The sequence below is a fragment of the Pteropus medius genome, unplaced genomic scaffold, assembly GCF_902729225.1.
Source record: "Pteropus medius unplaced genomic scaffold, Ma_sr-lr_union100, whole genome shotgun sequence".
Classification (NCBI taxonomy): domain Eukaryota; kingdom Metazoa; phylum Chordata; class Mammalia; order Chiroptera; family Pteropodidae; genus Pteropus; species Pteropus medius.
The window spans coordinates 29,129,102-29,152,148 of NW_024340696.1; the positions used below are offsets into that span (position 1 = coordinate 29,129,102).

Below are 23,047 nucleotides of genomic sequence, written 5' to 3' on the forward strand. Positions count from 1 at the left end.
GAACATTTAAAAAACCTAGGTAGTAGACATGGATGTTTGCTATTGGTTGTGTGTTTGAGATTATTTTATATTTTAAATTTTAAAAAATGTTTTGATTATAAAAATCTATATGTATATTCCAAGTTATTCCAGATTGTTCCCTATACTGTCCTAGTTTTGCCCAAAAGAGTAATCAGAAATTCTGAAAGTCTTATGTAATAGGATTTTAAATAATATTACACAGAATCCCAACTATAAAATATTTCTAAAATGTGAATATTTGAGGAAGTTATTTTTATTTTATATTTTTATTAACATATAGAAAAATTCCTGTAAAATATGCTTTCATCTAAAAGGGATCCAATTCTATATCCTCTTAACATTAAATCTCTTTATACTCAAAGCTGCTTAGTTGTTATAAAAGACAATTGTTCATTTGATAAAGAAATGGTAAGGCTTTGATAATATTCAAAAACTTCCATATAAAAACAATATCAGTATCATGAAGATTAATGACAGAGTAAACTTTCTGCATTAAGGCTCTCTTTGAAATTATCAGGAAGAGGAGAATTAGTTTCATTACCTGAACTTATTTTTCATTATCCTAAAGTGATAAGATAAATCCAAGGAGACCATAGCAGGCTTAAATTGATGTTACAAAAGCAATTACTCTGTGCTATAGTTGCAATTCTCTTTTAAATCTAAAATTATTTCAAAATAAATGTTTATTTTAAAAGTTACTGTTGTCTCCCCTATTCAATACCAAACATGTTTCGTAAAGGTGCTTAAATTTTACGATGCTTAATTCCAAGAAAATTTTGTTTTCTTGGAATTATAGATATTTCTCCTGCAAGAGTACTCATCCAGTTGTAAAATCACATTTTACTTAATTTGTTATTTAAACTCCATGCAATTTTTTTTTTTTTTTTTTAAATAAGAGACCTATTTGGAAAAAAGATCTGAGGGCTTGTGGGCTTTCGAGTAAAGGGGAAAGCAGGCATTTACCTTACCTTATTTGTCATTGTAATTAGGGTGGGCTTTTTTCTTTTAATAAACTTTTTTAGCTAATTACTAATGTCTATATTTCTGAAAAATCTGCTTTAATAAGACCTTCCTATCTCATTCTCTTCTCATAACAAATATAATTTTACTTTGAGTGGTATATAAAAGTCGTGCTTGAGCAGAGCAGGCATTTCATCTACTCTCTTTCTAATTTTTTCATCAATTAGGAAGCTCCATTTACATGAGTTTTTCCTATAATTTTTTAGATACATAAATCAAGAGAAAAGGAAAACTTGAAGAATGAGTCACAGAAAACAAGATAATAGTGAGAGAAAAATGATTAAAGGGTTAGACAACTGAAGTAAAAAAAAATATTTTTCTGGAAGAAGTATAGCAATAATGGCATTGAACATGTGTGAATGCTTTTGTTACAAAGAAAATAACAGGTTATTTAAACTAATTATTGGCTACTAATTGAGTTTAAAATTCCAAAGTAAGAAATGGATTTAAACAGCTACAGAAATGAAGAATATAAAAAAAGAACTCCCTAGAGGTAGAAGTTGGTCATAGTAAAAATAAGAATCTATTTCATGGACTAAAAGGCCTGGTGATCTGAAAATAAAAGAAAAAAAGAGAGTGTGACTTAGCATCTTCAGAGCTTTTCCTCCATGAGAATTTTGACTAGTCATCAGAGGCTTTATATGTCTGGCAAAGAGATCCTTGTTCAACCAGCTTCCATTTCCTCCTGACCTGAAAAGTCTACAAGGGGCATTCCACTGTGTGTCCTGACCACTAACCTGGGTAGTATACCAATAGAAAGTTTTGATACATCTTGATTACATTGGCATCATGCTTTTTTATGTTAAAACCGTCTGCAAGTTGGCCTGTCGTACTTACTGATACCTCTGGAGCCCTGGGGAGGAATAGTCTCTTTGTGCAGGCCTCTCTTCTTGGTCCCAGGGACTGGGATAATTCAGGACGACCTTCTGCACAGGGTGTGGGCCCCTCACACTGGCTCCAGGTAGGGGCTGTCCAGGCAGAGCTGGCTGGATCACTTGCTGGTAGGCTGCTCGAGGGTAGTCATGGCCATCTGTAAGTGAAAACAATAAAGAGAACAGGGAAGATTGACCTTAGCACCTTCATGTGAATGGAGAGGTAAGCTCAGTGCAAATTTGTGTCTTGGTACCAACTGAGGGTACCAGATATCAGTTGCCTCCTCCGTGATGCTTGCCACATTTGCGTACTATCGTTTACTTGATATTTTTCATTAAATCGAGTCATTGTTTTTCTCTTTTCCTAAATAAAAACATCTGTGAAATCGAGTTTGGAGTCCTAATTGGAAAGTGCAAAGCTCCACACTGGTCCTTATTTTTAATAAGATATTTAGGATAATCCAACCACGAAGAACCTTTCGCACACCGTCATTCCTACCATAATTCCTCAAGTTTCTAGAACCCAAGGGTAGGATGTCCCCATGACAGATATGGAGTCACTACTCTTTCCTTTCCTTCCCCCAAGTGGACATACACACACCACATGTACACACATGCACACCACTTTCTCTGAAGAAGAAATAAATGAAATAAAACTTGGCTTATACCTCTGGGAAGTAACCAACCAGTTGGCAACACCACCTAACTTTCTTGGTCCTCTCTTGCTAAAGCCTATGTGCACTTTGGGCCAAGGCAGTTAGAAGGGGTCAGGGCTCAGAAGGCAGCCAGAGCTGGCAGTGACTTATGTGAATGTGCAAGTTAGAAAAAAGTTGGTTCTAGCCAAGCCCAAGAGCAGCCAAGTCCCAAGGGAAGGACAGCCTGTATGACCAGGTGAGAGAAGAGCACTGAAGGTCAGAGGAGGGATGCAGGGAACCCAGTAAGGGTGAGAGAGGAAGGCTCTGAGGGAGGCCCAAGGGGTTCAAGTGTGGGAAACCTGAGAAGCGGGGATATACTTTAGGGGTGGGCCCAGACTCTGATGGGACTGGAGGGGACCAAGTGGATAACCCTGCAAAATGAACCGTGAGTGCCTCCTGATGAGCCACCTTGGCTCAAGTAAGAAGTTGGAGGATCCAGGAGGCATAGCTAGTTAGGGTAAGAAGGAACCTTATTTTTCAAAAAAATATATTTATTGGTCTTTATTCTTTTTCTGATTATAAAAGTGATAATCGAATTTTCCCACTGTAGGTAGGATACATGCAGGGGTATAAAGCGAAATAAAATTCATAAGGAAGCAAGAAAGTAACAAATAAGGTAGGTGGGAACCAGAATGTAGAGGGTAAGAATGTGGCTAAGAATTGTATTCTTACTTTGATAAATAGTCGCAAGCCACTGAAGTTTTCAGGGGAACATTCAGGGGAATGATGGCTTCCAATACAGAACAGGAGACAAACAATGTGCATGTTCACTAGTGTGGCTGCCTCTAGGTCCCCACTGTTTGGACCCAGGAAACTTAGCTAGGTACCCCTGGAAATGGCCCAAGCCAGTCTCTCAAGCATGGTCAGTTTCCCTGGATTCAATCTATTGTCTGCTTTGACCTGTGGCACCAGCCAGGTCCTTCCCGTCATGCTTCCTCTGGCAAAAGTGAGCATTCCCCTCCAACCCAGGTTGTCTCCTGGCCCTGACTATAACTCTTGCCTTATTATGGCTTATGCCTGGTTACAATATTAGGGACTTAAGGAAGGGGAGGAGGATACAAGGATCTGTCTGGGCCTATCCCAGCCCCTTGGCTGATAAAGGAGGCTATGATTTGGAGGGCATCTCTAAGAATGGGGAGACAGGACCACAGAAGCCTCTCTGGTCTAGGACAGGATACGCCACACAGGTTTTGCTTTTACAGTCTTCCTGGGGCATTATTTCAAGGGGCCCAGATTGCCAGTTGGAGTTTTAGGCCAATAGGTCATGTCACTACTGCTGCTCCTTCACTCCAGCTAGAAAAGGGCAAAAAGTGCCGCTGCCATCAGGTCACCGGGAATGGCCAGCCCTGCTTTTAGATGAGTCTTGCATGAGTGGACCATTTTCAGAACCAGAGATCTCCTATTGCAGTTAAAATCCACCATGCATAATCAGGTCCCTTGATCTTGATCTCATCTTCTACGATGCTCTGATGTACTCAGCAAGCCCCAGCTACCCTGGCTATCTTTCTTCATCTTGAACGCCCTAAGCTTGTCCCCACCTCTGGGATGCTGAGTTTGCCAACTTCTCTGCCCAGAATGATTTTGCTTTATATCTTTACAGATCAACTTCTTGTCATACAAAAATCAGCTCAGATAGCACCTGTGCAAAGAGCCCCACACCTTGACCCAGTTGCCATATCCCATCTTCCCGCCACCATTTTATTTTCTTCACAGTGCTTATCATCTGTTTGTGTAAGCATAACTCTTACTTGTCAACTTTTTGGCTGCCTTCCCTTCTAGCATCTAAACTCTGTGAAAGCATGTACCGTGTCTGTTTACCATCATGTCTCCAAGCACAGTGCTGGCACCAGTGGATGCTTAATAAATGAATGAAGACTGAATAGTTACAAAGGCAACTCCACACACACAAAGAAAGAGAAACCATTTAGGACTGCACGATCTGCTTGCTAGGTCTTGGGTCTTCTAGACTACCTCTCATCCACTGTCCATTGTTTTATGTTTGTTTGTTTGTTTGTTTTTGACCCAGTGTCTCCCTCTGAAAGTAGGAAGAAAGCTAAGGTAAAAGAGGAGAAATTTGCTAGTGGCCTTGAACATTTTTAATGTTTGAAGCTATTTTTTGCTTCCTATATTCGTTAATAAGAAGCTAATAATGTTTTATTTGCTTTAAAAGAACTATCGAATTCTAATCATAGGTTTTGTTTCTTTTCCAGAAAGTGGATGTTAGTGCTGTTAATCAAAAGCCTTGGAATCAAGGTCATATGATTTCTAACAGATTATTTCCCGCACAACATGTTTTTGTCTCATAGCAACAAATCTTATCATTAAAATCACCAAGGCATGTGGGCTAAAGTGTTTGATTAGCTGTAACTTTCGTTTCTGCAATGGCCACCTGTGGTAAAAACTTACACTGGTTTATGTGAGCACAAGAAATGATCCACCTCATCTATTTTTACTATTAGGGTAATGACGATATAGTCCTCTGTATTATCCTTTGATTGTTTAATACAAAGAAATATTGACTATCAGAGGCTCAAACAAACATAAGCTTTCCCTTTTGTAAGTAGAATTTGATTGCTTTTGTCTGGAATTAGGCTGGTTGTGTAGAAAAGTTGCTAAATAAAAACTATACTTATCAGGTAAATGAATATCACTTCATTGCTTACGTTTCTACTAATCTGACTGAGGCTTTCTAATTTAGCTGAAAACTATATATATAATAATGGCTAACATTTATTGAGCACCTGCTACATACCAAGTACAATTCTAAGTTCTTTATTCAAGACTACAGAATTCAATTTTCTGTTTTCCTAAAGAAGTTTAACTCAGAATAAAATCCAAATGCCTTACCACGATCTTCTAGCATATCATTTTCCCCCTGCTCACCCTGCTCCAGCCCAACTGGCTTGCTTTTGGTACCTTAACTATACCAAGCTCCTTGCTTCCTTGACCCTCTCATCCTTTGGGTTTCAGCTCAAATGTATCCTCCTCAAAAAAGGCCTCCTCTGGCCATCCCGTCTATTAACATCTGTTATAAAACCTGGTTATTTCCTTTAGAGCACTTATACTTTGTTGTTTTCTTTGCTGATTTCCACTTATCTGTCTCCCTAGTAGACTGCGAATTCCATGAAGACAAGAACATGTGTTGTATTTACTACTGTATACCCAGTGACTAGCATAGAATTAGGCAAATATTTGTTGAATAAGTTGATAAATAAATGGATAAATTCTGTTTCCAAATCCATAGACCTCCCTCCATTTCATCCTCTCCCATACGACAACTACACATGGCCTTTCCCAGGCTTGGTATCACAAAGGTTGTACTCATGATTAGAGATCACTCCTTTCCCCAGGAAGTAGGGAATAGAGTTCTTTTTATTCATTCAAAAAATATTTATTGAACTTTGAGGGCTAGACACTTGGTGAACAGAGATAAATAGAATACTCTTCCCTTAAGTAGTTCAAAATAAACAGAGAAAGAGAGAAAAATCTGTGTGTCTGTGGGTGTCTGTTTTGAAACACAAACCCACACTCGTTAGTGTGTGAGGAGAGGCGTGCAAATCAGCAGCCACCTACATGGGAGACTTAAGAATTACTGCCCCAAAATATCTCCCCCACTGACTTGTCCCCGGTGCCTAAAATTCCATCAAGAGAGTTTATTCTGTAGGAGATGAAGACTAGAAGGTGGTGGGTGATGTGACAGACAAATGCTTTGTTAGCATGGTAACTGTTCGATTCTGAGAAAGTGTTAATCACGAAACAAAAACACGAACCTTACACAATCATAAGTGGGTGCCCAGAACGGTATCTTATTTGTCAGTCTTATGATCCTTTTGGTCTGGGTACACATGGTCTTCGTGTTACTGGGTTTTTACCACTTGGAATTTGTAAACCAAATCCTAAATGAGGTTTTCCACTTACCAGTCAAAACATTCAACATTTTTCTTCCTTATTAAGAATGGTATTAAAAGAGTTTATGAGAGGGAAAATAAAATCTGATTTTCAAATTGTCAAAAGACATCATGATATGATGCAGTTTAGCCAGGAAACAAAATGGCCAACATAAACTGTTACAGGACTCTCACAGCTGTAAGCAGCTGTGTTTCCTGAAAGGCAACTCCTTTCTTGATGGTTTCTTCCATCTGGTTTGTTTTTTCCTTACTTTTTAATTGTGCGTGCATTCTAGCACACAAATAATCACTTTTGTTTTTTTCCCATCCACACGAGCAATAGTAGGCACGTGTCCAGTTTTATTCTATTCAGTCTTTTTGGTAGAGAAAACAAGAATTTTATAGTAGAAATAAGGGCTCTTTAGATTTAGTACATCCGCCCCCTCCCCCAATTTATTTGTATCATCGATGTTATTTGATTGCACATCATGATCTGCATTCTGGTGACCTTCCCAGAAGGATTCTGAGGCTGCCTTCTCCAGGGATTGGGAGGAGAAGGAAACATAGGCTTATTCTACTTCTCATTTTTACTTGCTTTGAGAACTCTTTTCTTCTTTTTACATAAAAGGGGTGACTAGTTACCATTTCTGCTTTAACTTGCAAAGGCTAGGATATGTCATTTGCATGGTGATCATCATTTATTTATATTTTCATTAACGGTTGAGGAAGTACTGTTCTTCTAAAGCCTAGTAGAACCACGTAGCCATGGTTTCCAACTGCACAAGCATCCCTTAGGTGAACAGCTCTTTTGAAGTGGTTTTGTTGGCAATTAAATGCAGTTATAGCCCTGACATGAAACTAAGCATTTGTACACCTGCTTTGAATACTTAAAATCTGTACCAGCAAGAGGGATCTAGAGGTAGAGGGGCACTCTACAGGCTGTGCTGCAGGATTTTAATATAAATAATATTTAAATAATAACAACAACTAAGAAGTGCTCATAAACTCTTTTAATACCATTCCTAATAAAGGAGAAAAATGTTGAAGGTTTACTGCAAGCCAGCCACGTTCCTAGTGTCTTTAATGCATTATCTTATTTAACCTTCATAGGAGCCATTGCTCTTGGAGGCCTTATAAAATATTCTGGGCTTTCTGTACCCTGAAGAAAAACCATAACCATGGGCTTCCATGGCAAAATAGGCCCAATCCTGATCTTTTTCCCAGTGATAAGATGCCCTCAGAAGCCAGGGCCAAGGCATATGCACAGTGAATTAGGGTGAACCTGCCTATACACTCTCATTCCCCTTACTTTTTTCTTTTCAGCTTTTACCTATTTTTAATTATAAAAGGAATGACTGTTTGCCATAGCAAATTTAACAAACATATATAAAGTTAGAAGGAAAATCTCTCTCTCTTCTTAATTCCCTGTCCCTCTTCTCTTATGATTACTCTTCATGTATCTTAATGTATCGCTCTTAATGTATAGTTTTTATTTATTTATTTTTCTAGGTGAGGCAACCCCTGGTTGACCTCACAGATTGCAAAGATCTTGTCAGCTTACAATTCCTTATTTTTTAAATTTTTTTTATTTTCTACGCCTCCAGCACCTGGTCTTCCTAGGTGGTCTCGACCCTGCTTAGCTTCTGGGATCAGATGGGATCGGGCTTGTTCAGGGTGGCATGGCCGTAGACTAAATGCATAGTTTTTTTAACATATATATTTTAAAAAATAACACATATGGGATCAACACTGCATGCTTTTTCATCTAATCTTTTTATGGCAGAATGTATATTTTATTCTGTGTAATAGTCCATCGTATAACTAAATCACAGATTACTTATCTGTCCCGTTATTGATAGGCATTTTAGTTTTTATTTTTACTCTAATGCAACAATGTTTTAATAAATATTCTTGATCATGTATTTCTATATGCTTGTTTAAAGTTTCTATAGGGTATATTCCTACAAGTGAGACTGCTGGGTCAAAGAGGAAGTACATTTAAGTTTCGACGAATAATGGGATTGCATTCTAGAAGACTGTATCAATTTACACTCCTACCAAGAGTATATGGGAGTGTTCATTTTTCCAAAACTCTACAACACTGGGTGTTATTCAAGTTTTTTTTTTGTTTGTTTGTTTTTTGTTTTTTTTTGCACATCTAATTAGGAAAAGAGCTACCTTTAAAATTTGTGCATATATAAACTTTAAAATTTAGTAAAGTTAAGCTTGGTTTCATATGTTTATTGGTTGTTTGTATATCTTCTGTGAATTGTTCCCCCTTCTTGTCCAAATTCTCTCCTCTCTGCCTTTCATCATCTCTTTTCACTCCCAGGATCCTAGGTACCCCCTTCTTCCCCTGCCCTTCAATAGAAGGAAATAATATAGAGAGGAAGAAGGGACCTGATGAAAGAAAGCAGGTCCTGAGGTGTTAGAGGCTAAAAGTGTTCCCAGTCAGGAGTTTTGCATTTTAGTAGAACCTGCCCAGAGTTGCCAGTGGTAACCTACAAAGACTGGATTGCTAACTGTGCCATTTCAGGCTTCAACAGGAAAAGTATTTTCAAGCAGAAAAATCTTCCTGGGATCCTCATGTTATAATGAATCAATGCTTTCTTTGTCTATCACCTGGAGGCTTTCTCCTGTTAGGCGATAAGGGCAACTGCTTGGGACTTAGTATCACAAACCCCTTGACTAAGTATTCACACTTCTACATGTTAATTTAAGGAATTAATCAGAAATGCAGATAAAAAGTTAGGTATATAATGTTTGTCCTATCATTGCTTATTGGATAAGAAACTGGAAACTATTGAAAATGTCCAACAAGAGTGAAAAATACAATTCGGTAGAGCCGTCTGATTAAACACTATGCAGCATTTTAAAATGATGCTAGAAGTGCACTGAATGTCATTGGAAATTATTTTAATTTTATATTAAATATATATGCTAAGAAAAAAGAAACAGAAATAAATATGTCAAAAACCCGATAAGAAATTATATTTAGGTGACAGAAATATGAACTGAACTTTTGGGCATATTTCAATTTTGAGAGTGTGCAAATATTACTGTTATGATAAGAAAAATTATTTTTATGTGCAGATAGTTTAAAAAGCAGTTTATGGTATTATTCTCACAAAGTATTCCTTTTTAACCTGGAAATCATTGAGAAATAAACCCAACCTGACCCTGCCAAGGTTTGTTTCTCATACTTAAGGAACTTGGCCACCAAAGCCATCCTATTCCTGAACACTCAGAGCAGGCAGTAGCTTCCACCACCCCCATCAGTGACTTCCCAGCTTCTAATACCCTGGGTCCCAGTTTTAGGCCTCAAGTGTTGTTTCTGCATCTCCTAGCTTTACTCCTACACCTTCATTCTTATCTGATTCTTCTGTTAAGTTCCTCTACCTCCTTCTTCTTTTTTTTTTTAAATATGTTAATTACTGTGTTGCTCCATTAACTTTAGAAAGGTTAAACTAAATGTATCTGCATAATACATTAATTGCGATTGATTACAGCATTTGTAAGTATTTCTATAATTTATTTTACAGGTAGGCATCAGGGCTTTGGTCAGACTCTTCTTATACCATTTAAACTGCTTTTTGTGCAGTGCTTATTTGCTAAGAAAAGTATCATATCTCAGAGCCCTATGTTTGAACTGTAAAGCCTCTCGTAATTTTCCAGTGGCCTCAGTGGAGATTTAATATCAAGAATTCTGATGGGCCTTTGAAGACTATCACTCTCAGAGATGCTTAATGCACTGATGCATATTTTTCATTCATTCACTTATTCAGAAATAACTTATTGAGAGTCTAGTGTGTGCTAGTCATTGTGCTAAATGCTGGGGGAATTGTGGATTGAAAATACATCTTTGTTGGAAAAGCTTGCATTCTGGAAGAAGAGGTAGACAAGTTTATAACTAGTTGCCATACTGGTTACTGGGTGCCCTGACAGGCAGAAAACAAGGAAACAGAAGGAACCGATCTAGGGAAGTTTCCAGAGGGACACTGGAGCTAAGTCTTAAAAGATGTATATTGTGATGTTTGTATAACTCTGTAAATATACTACTATTCATTGAATTGTACACTTAAAATGAGTAAAAGGTGAACTTTACAGTATGTAAATTAGATCTCAATAAAGCTGTTAAAGAAAGAAAAGAGGTATAGAACGAGGTCAAATACACAAGAAGGGGAAGAGCACCCTGGTTAGAGAGATGAGTGTGGGCAAATACCTGGAGATGTAAAATAGCTAGACAAGTTAGGAAGACTGCTGGTCCTTGGGTGTGGCTAGAATATAGGGTAGAGATGGATGGTTCAAGTCTCCAAAGAGATTTAAGCAACAGAATCACAGGAACAATTTCATCTTCATGCAATGGTATGAACACAGAGTCTCAGTGACTTTCTAGGAATCTTCTAATTTTTTGACTGAAGGCCCCTTTCTCTGCCAAATCTAAGTTGGGGAAGAAGCGTACAGAGAAAGAAGAACCCAGATGCCCGAGAATTAGGACAACAAAACAATTTTCTAGAAGTCCTTTGGGCTATCTCACTGCCTCTAGGAAGATTTCAGTTAAATTAACCCAGACAGAGGAATCTGTTTTGTTCTTAAAGTTTCCTAGAGAAGCAGGTTCCAAGTGAGACAGGTTTTTTGGCTAAGATAAAGCGTTCTTCTAAGGCCCATTGCAAATCCAACCACCTATGGAAAGCCCACAGGAAGCTGAATGTCCTTCCTGCATTCCTGCAGAATGACCTGTCCGTGCTGGTCTACCGATACAAGGCATTGACGCGAGGCCCTTATTTACTCAGTTACCCAGCCCAGAAGGTCCAGAAGAGGGAAAGGTCACTTACATGGTGCCTGGTGATCGGGACCTCCAGGACAATGGCAATGATAGTTCCACTGAGCGTGTGGGGAAGGGTTGGGAGGCAGCATCTGTGCACACGCTGGATACCGCTGAGGTTCAAACGGATGGAACTCCCTGGACCTGAGAGGTCTGGGGAGGTCCTGGGGGTAACACACAGAAGTGAGGGGCAGGGGCCTTTCCAGCTGCCTGATGCCCAGGACGTCCTGGGGCTGGGAATCATACCCTGTGTCTATCGTAGGCAGATCTGGAGCTGCTCGGTTCCTGTGGGGCTGGAGCCGTTGTACAGTTTCTTGGCTACTGCCTGAGGAGTCTGCTGAGTCATTAGGTGAACCTTGGTCCGATTTGTCTGAGTCATGGCCAGTGTCAGGAGAAGCTGCTGAGAGCTGAGATCCCAGCCATTGAATACGTTTTTCCATAAGTGAAAACTGGTGCTGTGGGGGGAGGGCCCCAATCACAGACTCAGGCTGAGGCTTGTTGGCTGCAGAGGAGCCTGGGGGAAAATCTCTGCCCGGGTCCGGGTGTCTCCTCCAGAAGCTGTCTTCACTCTCCTCCAGGACTTTACTGCGCAGGCAGATGACCTGCTGGGACACAGGCTGCTGGTGATTTGAGAGTTTCAGGCGTGGATGAACATGAGAAAAGTCTCCTGAGGAATGGTAAGGGGTTTGGGGAGCAGACAAGCTGTTGGGTGCCATGTTCCTTATATTTGGAGCAGGCGGTTCTGGTTCCTTTTCCAGGGAATATTCTGGGATTGCTTTCAGTAACTGACTTGAGTATGGTTCTGATTCATCAACCTCCACAGGAATGCTTCGGTTCATTCTAGTTTCTGGAACAAGAGAAAACATGCCACAGCCTAAGAAGACAGATCATTTCTTGGAGTTCCCATTTTATGACCTTAAGGGACCTCGTGCAAGATATGGTTTAAATTAACAGTAGTGTGACACCAACATGTTTGCAGAGCCCCCAGTCACATAAAGTTGTTTACTTATCCTCCAGGCAAAGACATTCGTGCTTATTAAGATATTTTTATCTAGAAGGCAATTCAAAGAATGTGACTGGACTATCATGTGGTAGACAGCACAAGGGGAAGACACATGAAAATCATAGGCCAGCTATTGAAGATAGAGAAATTATCACGATGTGGGCGGCTTCTTGTGTGCTTATAAATGTATTAAGCATATGTGGAGGAAACATAAGACACTGCTACGTTGGTTGCCCTCGAAGATGGAATTAAGCTGGGGGAGAGAAGTGAGATGGAGCGTTTTCAGCTTTTAAACTTTTAAAATTTTGCTCTGCGTGACTATTGCCTAATCAAAAAAAAAAAAAGAAAGAAGAAAGAAAGAAAGAAAAGAAAGAAAGAAAGAAAGAAAGAAAGAAAGAAAGAAAGAAAGAAAGAAAGAAAGAAAGAAAGAAAGGAAAAAGAAAGCCTGACTTTAAAAGCACTGAAAAAAAGGTCACAGTGACATTCTGCGCTCAAAAACTGCAGGTTGTTTAGAGGACTTAATTTCCTCTGGCGCTTTGCCTGCAATGAAGGTAGCCATGACCATCTGGGTTGTGATATACTGGCTAAACTAGCAAGGTTTGTTAAACTAGCCTTAAGCCTACAGAGCCTTTAGCCCGCAGTCCAGGTAATATTAGTTTTATCTGTAAAAATAGAACTCTTAATCAACATGACACAATGAGAGAGAAAATCAGCCTCCGCTTATCATTAGTTGAGATGATGCCCCAGGACACCTAGGCTCCAGGGGAAGGAGGACAGCGCAGGAGTGACTGGAGACTTGCAGAAGGCTCCGGAGCAGCTGTTAGTGGGAGGGAAGGAGGGAGTGAAAAAGAAAAAAAATCTCAGAGGTTTGTTCGACGCAGGCCTTGTACATAGCATACTTCAAATACCACACAGAGAAAGGAGTGGGGCCAGCGGTGGTGGAGTTTTAAATTCACATTTTGGATCCATGTAGAATTTCAACCAGAACATTTACTGAGAACTTGCTGTGCCTAAAATCATGATATCTATCAATGATTGTTCTAAGACAAGTTTTGAGAAACATGAATTCACCTTCTTTGGAGCCGTGTATCCAACCCAATGACAATATGACAGCGTGTGCTTTAAAATGCTCCCCCTCGGAACAGAGGTAGGGCCAGTGGTTTCCTCCAAATTTACCTTCACTGTCTACAGAGGGATACCTCCATGTGCCTCTCCACGGCCTGCCAAATAAATGCTCTTTCATACTCCTCTTACCTGCACTTGGTAACAAACTGACTCATTGCTGCAAACAGACTTTGTGCTATTCTCTAGCACAACAGAAAACGCCAGCTTCTAATTCCCCCGCTGGCTCTCTCTCCCTTTCTAAGTCTCCCCTGCTGCTGCTGTCTCCCTTCCAGGCCGCTGTCCAGGCTGTTGTTCCTTTCCCCCTTGGCTCTTCAGAAGAGACCTCATCACCTAAAGTGATAAGACCCTGTAAAAATGAACAGGAACCTACCCCAAACACAAATATTTCAACTATTATTTTTAAATACTCATGAGCGATGACATGAGTATCATTATGAAATTGGATATGCCATGCAACATGCTCTTCAGCTGGTCAGGAAACAAAAGTATTTTCTGAAGGGCTGGCTGAGTGTTGTATAATCTTCTGCGCGCATCTGCGGGCCCACAGCTGAATGCGAGGGCAAAGAGAGGCATGAAGGGAGCCAACTAGTGAGAGGACTAAAGTCCGTCCACTCTTATGTGATTCACTTTCATTGCCCACACTTCAGAGACCACTGTTTACATTCTTCCTGGGTTTTCAAAGGCGAATACCTTAGAAATGCTTCCCTAAACAATAGCAAAAAGGCTGCAAATTCTACTCTTCCGGCTGAGGAGCCTTCAGGGGCTCGAAGGAAGCTAATAAAAAAGATGATGTGCTAAGGAGATATCTGAAGTCCGTCTTATGGTGGGAATTCTACAGTTAAAACTGGTCTGAAAAGGAACAAAGGGCCCCTGGGATGGTAGTAAATAAACCTGGGATGGCAAGGAACAACTTCTCAGGAAAGCTATGGGATTAGCAATCCTTCAAAAACAAAATGGACCCTGATTTTTAAAAATATGTCGCTATCAAATAGTCAATCAGCAAATAATTACTGAACCCTGCTATGTGTCCAACTCTATGCTGTGAATCCTCCTTCTGAGGCATGGGCTTAATTTTAAAAACTTTTATAATAGGTAATACCTACAAGTGATACCAAATTCAAGAGTACAAAATGATATAGAGTAAAAGGAAATAAAAATTAATTCTAAAGATATGTCAAATGTCATTCCTATCTTCAAGTTGCATATGATCCAGATTGAGAGAGAAAACTACTAGAGGCTCTACCTCAGGGCCTTTGCACTTCCTGTCCCTGCTTCTTGGAACACTCTTGCCCCACATTGCTGCATGGCTTTCTCCCTTTCTCCTTCAGGTTTTTATTCAGCTGTCACTCTCTCTGTGAGTTCTCCCCGGTCACTGTCTCTAAAAGTTTTACATACCTCTCTTACTCCCTGTCTCTCTTCCCTGCTTTATTGTCCTCTCTAGTAGTTACCATCATCTTATACATCATCATACTACAATATGTATATTATAAATACAAATATCTGATACAGTGTTTATTGTCTTCCCTTCCCTCCTTTCCCGGAATTTAAACTTCACAAAGGTATGATTTCACGGCTATATTCTCAGCACCTAGAATTGTACCTGGAGCATAGTAAGTGCTTAATTAATATTGGTTAAATAAATAAATGCTTGATGCCTAGTTCAGAGAGGGGACAGATCCGTGTAGCTGGCAGGATCACTGATAGTGAGAATGTTAGGCTCCATGAGGGGTAGCAGGGAGTATTTGGTGGACCAAATCCTCAGAGTTCTTAAAATTGTACTACGAGGGTACTCTTCTCCCTTCTTCTCTTTCTTCCTCTCAAATATTTAAGTGCCCACTCAGTGTCAGGCCCCAAGGTGGGCCTGGGCCATGCCTAAGAGGTCCTGCCCATAGGCAGAGTTGACCATGACCCTCACTTGCTAAATGAAGGCGATTCTACCACCCAGTGTGATGAGAACATCTGCTACTCTGCTCCAGATGGGGAGGCAGCTGGTCTAGTCATGTATCCTCAGAGGTTCGCCCAGAACAGCAGAGGGCGGGGCATGCCTGCAGCTACCATGTGGGGCCCTTCCCAGCCCTAAACCCTCCTGAGGGTGTCACAGAGAACAATTACACAAAAATGCCACATCAGAGGGCTATGGACAGATTAATGGGTTGTGTTGAAAATGGCAGTTTTATTTTTCGGTCTTTAATGTCAATATTGTAAGAATACTACACATTCAAAAAAAATCACTTAGTATCTCGCCACCCCTAACTATTTCTGTTGTCCCCTGTTTTATTCCAGAGTGTCTCTATATGATGTCCACGTGGTTGTAACCCTGGCATTGCCTGTGCTCCAGTCCCTAACAAGAGTGGCACTTGGATTAAAATGGAAAAACCCTGTTTCCAACGATGACCTAGAAGAGAAGGCTCTGACCCCTAAGGGGAACAGAAGGCCTGCCAGCCAGGACCCTGTGAGCACCAATGCTGGCAGCGCCCTGGACAGTCTCGGGCTCAATAGCATGAATGCTGAGCTCAGGAAGCCCAGGAGCAGCTGAGGCCTGCCAGGCCTGGTGGACAGTGGCCACGTCTGCCTCACCATGGCAAATCCCTGGGGAGAGGCTGGAGGATGAGGGGACCCACGGGAGCTTCTGGATCAGAATCTCACTCTGAAGCCCACAATACAGATGCTTGGGACCCACACACAGAGATTCTGAGGTGGAAACAGGACTCCTGTGAATTTTTATTTGGGTCCCATTGGTAAACAGGTTCTCTCATACTTTGCCAAGGGGAGTGTAATCTGTACAATTCGTCAGTAATCATCAGAATTTGAAAAGTTTATGCCCTCTGACCTAGCAATTTCACCTCTAAGAACTTCCTCTATAGAGATGTGTGTATATGGTGTGAAGTGAAGAGGCATGAAGATAGGCAGTGCCCCGATGTTTATAACAGCAAAGGCCAGAAAAAAGCCGCGTGTCTAAAAAAGTTCTGATTTTTCAAGCTGTGGCCTAGCTGCCCAATGGATACTCTATATCTTTTAAAAAAGGAAGTGCTGTGTGAACTGATGTGGAACTATCTCCAAGATTTATTGTGAAGTGTAAACAAGAGCAGAATTGCATATGCTGCCCTTTGTGCCATCTAAGATTGTACAGGCACACGCCATCTCTTCAGAAACCCAGAACAGCAGTTGCCTCTGAAAGGGAACTGGATCCAGGGGTGGGAGGGGGACTTGCTTTCCAGAGCATTTTACACCTTTTAAATCTTGTACCAACTGCCTATGTATCTGCTTAAAAGATAAAAAAAAAAAAAAAAAGGAAAGGAACTAATCGGGGGATCACTTCATACATTACATAAATGTCTAACCACTATTCTGTACACCTGAAACTAATATAAAATAATAACAATAAAAAAAGGAAAAGCTCCACTAGTGATTCTGATGTTCAAAGATTAAGAACTGATGTGAATGAGGCACTTCTAAGACCACCCAGGAGAGTGAACATGTGCCTTAAAATACAAAAGACCATTCAGCAGAGGGTGAGAATATTTGCAGGGTGGCAGGGAGGAGGTGTGGGGAGTGGGGAGGGCACAAGCTAAGAACCAGGGCTAGTCCCGAGTACACACAACTAGACAAAAAGTTGTGACTGTGGTTCTGACTCACTCCGATCTGACCCAAGAGACGGTAGTTTTCCTTCTCTGGAATCTCACTGCCCTTTGGGCTGTGAGCTGTGGTTCTACTTCTCGGATTCTGACTGCATCTTTCTTCAAATCTCTGTCAGTTTTCTCTGCCAAAGTCTTCTTTGGCTTCTTTTCTGCCTCATCAGCCATGAGACCTTTCTCTTAGCTCCTCCACTCTACCCAGGGCAGCCTGGTTTTGCAGATAAGATCTTAAGATGGCAGCAGTTTTGATAACCCATGTGACAATGCTCTCTGGTGTCCCATTCAGAGAACTTTCTATTCTCTCTCTCTTTCTCTCTCTCCCTCTTCCTGCACACAGCTATCACTCAAACCCCTTCTCCCCCACCCAGCTGCCTCCAACTCTTTGCTCATGTCTGTTTCCAGCACCCTTTTTCTTCTCTAGCACACCCTGCCTTAAATTATTCGTTTCTTGAAACAGTCTATTAGTCTTTGCAACACTACCTTTCTGATCTCACCGTTCTTCAAAAAGCTTCTTTTCTTCCTTTCAAACCCACCTTCCTTTCTGCATGTCCTTGAGACCTTTTGGCCTGTGTGGGAAACGAGTTCAAGTGGCACACATTAACGGGGCACACGTTAACAGATCTAATGTCCACACAGTTAACTGTGGCTGCTGCCTTCCAGATTGGGCTCACCCTGAATCAACGTATATTTCTAGGATGGGGGGAAATATGCTGTATTTAAGTGCACAGGCTCTATTTAAACCCCTGGGTTTAAATGCATGGTTAGATGTGTGACCTTGAGAAAATTACTTAACTTCTCTGAGCTTCACTTTTCTCATTTGTCAAATGGGGACAATAACAACACTTACACCCTAGGCTTATTATGAGGATAAAAAAAAGAAGATGTAAATAAAATGCTGACTGTAGTGCCTGGACCATATCAAGCTCTCAAAAACAAACAAACAAACAAACAAAACAAAAAAGCTAAAAAACAAGACTAATTCGTTATTATTTTATAACAAGGGATTTGGCTTTGCAACTCTTTTTCTGGACTGTGTTCACTGTTTTTATACCTGGTTGCTAACACTATTATGTGAACCTAGTGTTTGGAGACCACATCTTTTTTCACCAATGTGTATTTCTTGCATATTCGGTACAGGTCATCTCATGTGGTCCTTAAAACGAGCTGTGCTATAGATGGGGCACATGCTATCACTTCACCATTCCTATTTCACAGACTTCGACACATACAATAGCATTTCCAAAGTCATAGCCGAATCTAACCTGTAGATCTCCTAACTCTTTCTATTAAAAGCATATAGATTGGGTATTGGCAAACTTTTTTTGTAAAGGTCAGGATAGTAAATGGTTCACGCTTTGTGGACCCACATAAAGTCTCTGTCTCATATTCTGCTTTTTCTGTTTGTTTATAAACAACCCTTTAAAAATATAAAAACCATTCAGCAACGCGAAGGTACAAAAAGAGATCATGGCCACCTTTGGCCCAAGGGTTATAGTTTACCTACTTGCCGATAAATCAAAATGTAAATCTAATGAAATGGATGTACTTAAGAAATCTTACTCTTTGTTAGTGATAATTGTTTATATTTATTGAATGTTTACTATGCATCATATATTGTTCTAAGTGTTCTGCATGTATTAACTTACTTCATTCTCACAGCCACTTTATTTGATAGGTACTATTGTCAGCCCCATTTTACAGTTGGGGAAACTGAGGTACAGGGATGTTAAGTTGTGACTTTCCCAAGGTCACAAGGCCAGTAAGTAGCATAGATGGGATTCAAATCCAAGCAGTTGAGCACCGGAGCCCTGCACTTAACCATTTGTGTCTGGGTTGGGAGCATTGAGTTATACAACTATTTGTGGGGGACAAAGGGGTTGGGAGGAGTTGAGTAACCTCTAGAAGCTTCTGGCATAAATATGTCTTAGAACCATTCTCCTTGAAGCTAAGGAGGCGTGGATGTAGGCCACCTGTGTTGTATAAAAAATTGCCAGCCTGGAAACCTATGGTGGCTTTCCTTCATACATGACAATAGAGGATATGGATGGGACGGTAGAGGCATCTTGATTTGAAGAAAGCACTTGATTGGATCTCATTAAATTTTAATCATAAACTGAATTCAAAGTAAATTGAAAACTGGTTGACAGAGCACAAACAAATGGTGATGATAAATGGTGATGCATCTAGAGAGGGGATATCTTCCAGAGGACGCCTCTGAGGCAAGGACGGATGGGATTTAATGAAGGTGTTACGTCCCTGGAAGAAGACAGATAGCAGAGCAAGAAACAGAGGACGGGCAGGAGTGAGCAGCCTGAGTAATTAATAAACCACATTACCAGCTTCGAGCAATCAAGGCTTGCTGCTGTTCACCAACTGCTTGGAGTTTTTAAAAGCATTCTTTAGGTCAACAAAAGGGTGGAAGAGTCTTAGACACACAGCATGAATATTTCAGGTGGACATTATAGATAAATACATAAATTTATAGCTAGGAAGTTCCTCAGATCCAATTTGGATCAGATACTTTCAATTACAGATTCTCAAGGTCTCGCTTTATCCCCCAGGGAGTAGTTTTTTCATGTGTCTAAAAGTCATGGATTAAAAAAAAAATCTTTAAACTTATTAATGTTCTTTGTTTAGTGCCCAAATGCGTGCAAACTTTCACATCGGTTTGCTTAGTGGAAGTTGGTCTTGAGTGAACTGTTTGGCTCAGGGTCAAATTCCAGCGAATAAATACTTTCAAGTTTACTTGCAGAATTTCCCAGAGCATTTCTTCCATTTGGTTTGCCAGAGGATTGGAGGCAGTGGTGAGCCCTGGAGACAAGCGAGCATTTACTGGCCCTTCTTCATGCCCTGCGTGGGACGGCTCAGGTCAGGCCAGAGGCAGTACAGCGTGACCTGACCTGATTTGAAGAAGTCCACTCTGGAGGCCATGGACCAACGGGAACAGAATGACTCTGCCACGATGGAAGTTGGCAATAAACACTTAGAGAACAACCGCAGAACAGCTCATGGGTTGTTTATGTGTTTGTTTGCTTATTTCAGATAAGATTTCTCTACATACACATTTGTGATTCTTAATTCAGTCCAGGCTCCTGAGTGAAGGAGAGGAAGGGACAGACAGGAAAAATCAGGAGAGAAAGAGGAAGGAATAGAAAAGGAAGAAAGGAGACTGGACGAAGGAAGCAAGGAAAGTGAAAAAATCATGAAGGAAATTTTTAAAATGTTGCTCTTTATTGGTGTAGTAGAGAGGCTTATTTAAATTGTGATTTTTTTAATGTATTCCTGGCTGTGAGCCGTTGAAAGGAAAGGGAAAGAATGAATCCAAGTAAAAGACAAGAGAGTTATGGGTAAGCTGGTCATCCAGGAAGAGTCTGAGCAAGCTTCACAGAGGAGGAAGAGAGTTCAGAGATGGTGGGAGACCTGGTGACTCTGGGAGGGGAAGAAGGAAAAACGCTGGAATCCTGAGTGCAGGAAAACAATGAGACAGAGAAGAGCCAAGTTTCCATTATTACTGAGGTAGCTGCCAAGACCTGAGCCAGCGTAGGTCTGCAAGATGGAAGAAAGGGGGACATTGGTGCTGGGGGCTCCAATTAGTCCCAAATAACTTGATTTCAGCTTCTTTATCAGGGAACCGAGCCAAACAGGCACAGCTCTCAGGGTCACAAGGTGGATAAAAGCCCACCCTCCTCCGCTGACCAGTTTATAGCTTCTGGTCTCCAGGAAGGTCTGTGTACAAATCTACACACACACACACACACACACACACACACACACACACACACAGTGACACTGAGCAGTCAGACGTGGAAACACATGTAGGCTAGTAGGAGGCCTGCTGGGCAAGAGATGCAAAGAATGTCGGAGAGAGAAAGGACAGCCTGGGTTTCATGAACTAAAAATATCTTGGGGACGATGTGCTGGGAAGAAACAAGAGAGGCCCAAGGGGAGAGCTTCTTGATTCCAATCCTCGGAAGCTTTCTCACTGAAGGACTGCAGGATTGTTTTGATAAGGAAATATAATCAAACATTAGGGGTCATTTCATCAGATCTGAAAGGAATTTAAAGTTTAATGTGCCTCATCTGTGTTCTTTTCTGCATCAGTTGCCTTCAATCTATATATGTTTTAAAAGATTAATCTAAAATTGCCAACACCAGAAAAGTGATTTGAATTCGGGGTATTTCTCAGATTTCGAATCCACAATGTGTAAAACATAGATTTAATTTAGACAAACTACTCACATAATCTATCTTTCTGAGTGCCCGTTAAAGGATGCCCACAAATATGACTGCCTGCTCCTCTTCTTTTTATTCTCACAGCATTTAAAAGTTACTAACTCCTTAATCCTAAGAGAAGCAGGCTTTAACATTTTCTCTTTGCACCCTCCAGAAATGAGTATCCTTGAGTTAAGAATCTTCTCCTCAACATGCTGGTTTACTGCCCAGACTTCACTCCCAGTTAGCCCACCCCATGCAATGAACAGAGCTAAGTTAACGCATGGTCCGTCTCATGATGCTCCATCATGGAATGACTTGGAGTTGCGATACCAGATTAAGAATGACGGTGGGTGGTCTTTCTGGATCAAAACTAGGCTGGCAGCCATACGACAGCCTGATTTCAGATAATGGTGCGTCATTATTTAAAAATAAAAATCAGTAACTCATCACAGGTGAAACAGCTTGCAATTCCTGACCTCTCACTCCTGGCTCTCTAAAAACATGCTGAGGACCATACCAGGGCCTTGATAGTCTAGGAACAGTTTAGTGATATCGAAAACCCTGAGTCAGCCCATCCCAGTCAGCCAGGGCCTGTTTGAACTGTACTGAGAGTAATTGTCCCAAAGAAATAAACAACAACAACAACAACAACAAGTAGTGGTTTGGAAAAGGTTAAAGATTCTGTGTGTTCACTAGCTAAGAATGTGTCTAACCATAATCATCACCCTTACATGGTATCAGGATGTGCTTCACAACTTCCTTTCACCTCCCATGAACAGCCCCACATGCAGTTATTAGTCTACTGAGGAGTGGTTTCCAGCTCCAGCTAAGAAACACAGCCTTCTGGAATCGAGCTTGTTTGCCAGTTCTCTGGCCTGCCTTGACTCTGTGGGCAACTGCACAGCACAGTTCTTCCTGCATAACACAAATGGGACATGAACTAATTCAAGAAACCTCCTGTTTTCTCTTATTTAGCTAGAGCCGATAATAACCCCTACATTCCAAGCAGCCCTCCCACAGAGCCATGTGGCTGCCCAGTCTCCCTCAGCCTTTCTCTCAGACTACTGGTTTACCTTTTGCCTTGAGAGATTAGTGAAACAGAAATCAGAGTAGCTTATGTGAAAGGATCCTGAGCACCTATGAGGTGTTCGATAGTATTCTGGGGGCTATGGGGTAGAAAAGGATTAAGAAACAAAGTCCTTTCCCCCCAGGGACTAACCATCTAGTAGCAGGAGGCAAAATTAATATATTTGAAAAATCAGTAAACAAAACAAGTCTTCTAAAGACCTCCCATTACAGCTCTCCTCTGGGACTCCTATACCCTAGCCTTATTTTGTTAGAAGGGAATTTAGACAAAATCAAGTTAGTTCACCACCCCCACCCCTCACCCCCACACGTTTGATCGATGAAGAAATCCAGGCCTAGGTGAATTGCCTAAGTCTCAGAGCCGACAAGAAGTGGAGTGAGAACTTAAAGCCAAGTTTCTCATCTTCTTTTTTATTAAATATTTAGTCTCTCTCTCTCTCTCTCTTTTTTTTTTTTTGCTCTTAAAAATATCCCCGCATTGTAACAGACTGTCTTGAACTTGGAAGACACATGAAGCTTGATTAGCTTCTAAGATAAAGTAATAGCACTTCTCCCTTGTTTTCCCTAAAGACTCTGTCCTGTGCCAGCAAATGTCTGGGTTGCTTGGAGGGGCGTAGGGCTGCTGGAGAGAGTCCAAGAAAGCAGCCCAGAGCCAGCACAGAG

General features: G+C 40.9%; 1 protein-coding gene and 1 long non-coding RNA gene across 3 annotated transcripts in view; one reads left to right on the forward strand and one right to left on the reverse strand.

Annotated features, from left to right (window-relative positions):
* TRAF3IP2 (TRAF3 interacting protein 2) overlaps positions 1 to 23,047 on the reverse strand; it is a 38,844-nt gene that overhangs the window by 14,985 nt on the left and 812 nt on the right. The window contains exons 2-3 of one of the 2 annotated variants that reach the window (XM_039870485.1): positions 11,331 to 12,167; positions 1,885 to 2,071 (exon numbers count right to left, since the gene is read on the reverse strand). In XM_039870485.1, the coding sequence (XP_039726419.1) occupies positions 1,885 to 2,071; positions 11,331 to 12,159 (1,016 nt within the window). In that variant the 5' untranslated portion in view covers positions 12,160 to 12,167. Of the gene's footprint in view, positions 1 to 1,878; positions 2,072 to 11,330; positions 12,168 to 23,047 lie in introns of both variants that reach the window. The other variant, XM_039870477.1, reaches the window with a different exon arrangement.
* LOC120608599 (uncharacterized) lies at positions 11,859 to 16,739 on the forward strand. Its single transcript, XR_005654443.1, has 2 exons — positions 11,859 to 11,997; positions 15,732 to 16,739. It is a non-coding gene; the product is annotated as an uncharacterized LOC120608599 (long non-coding RNA).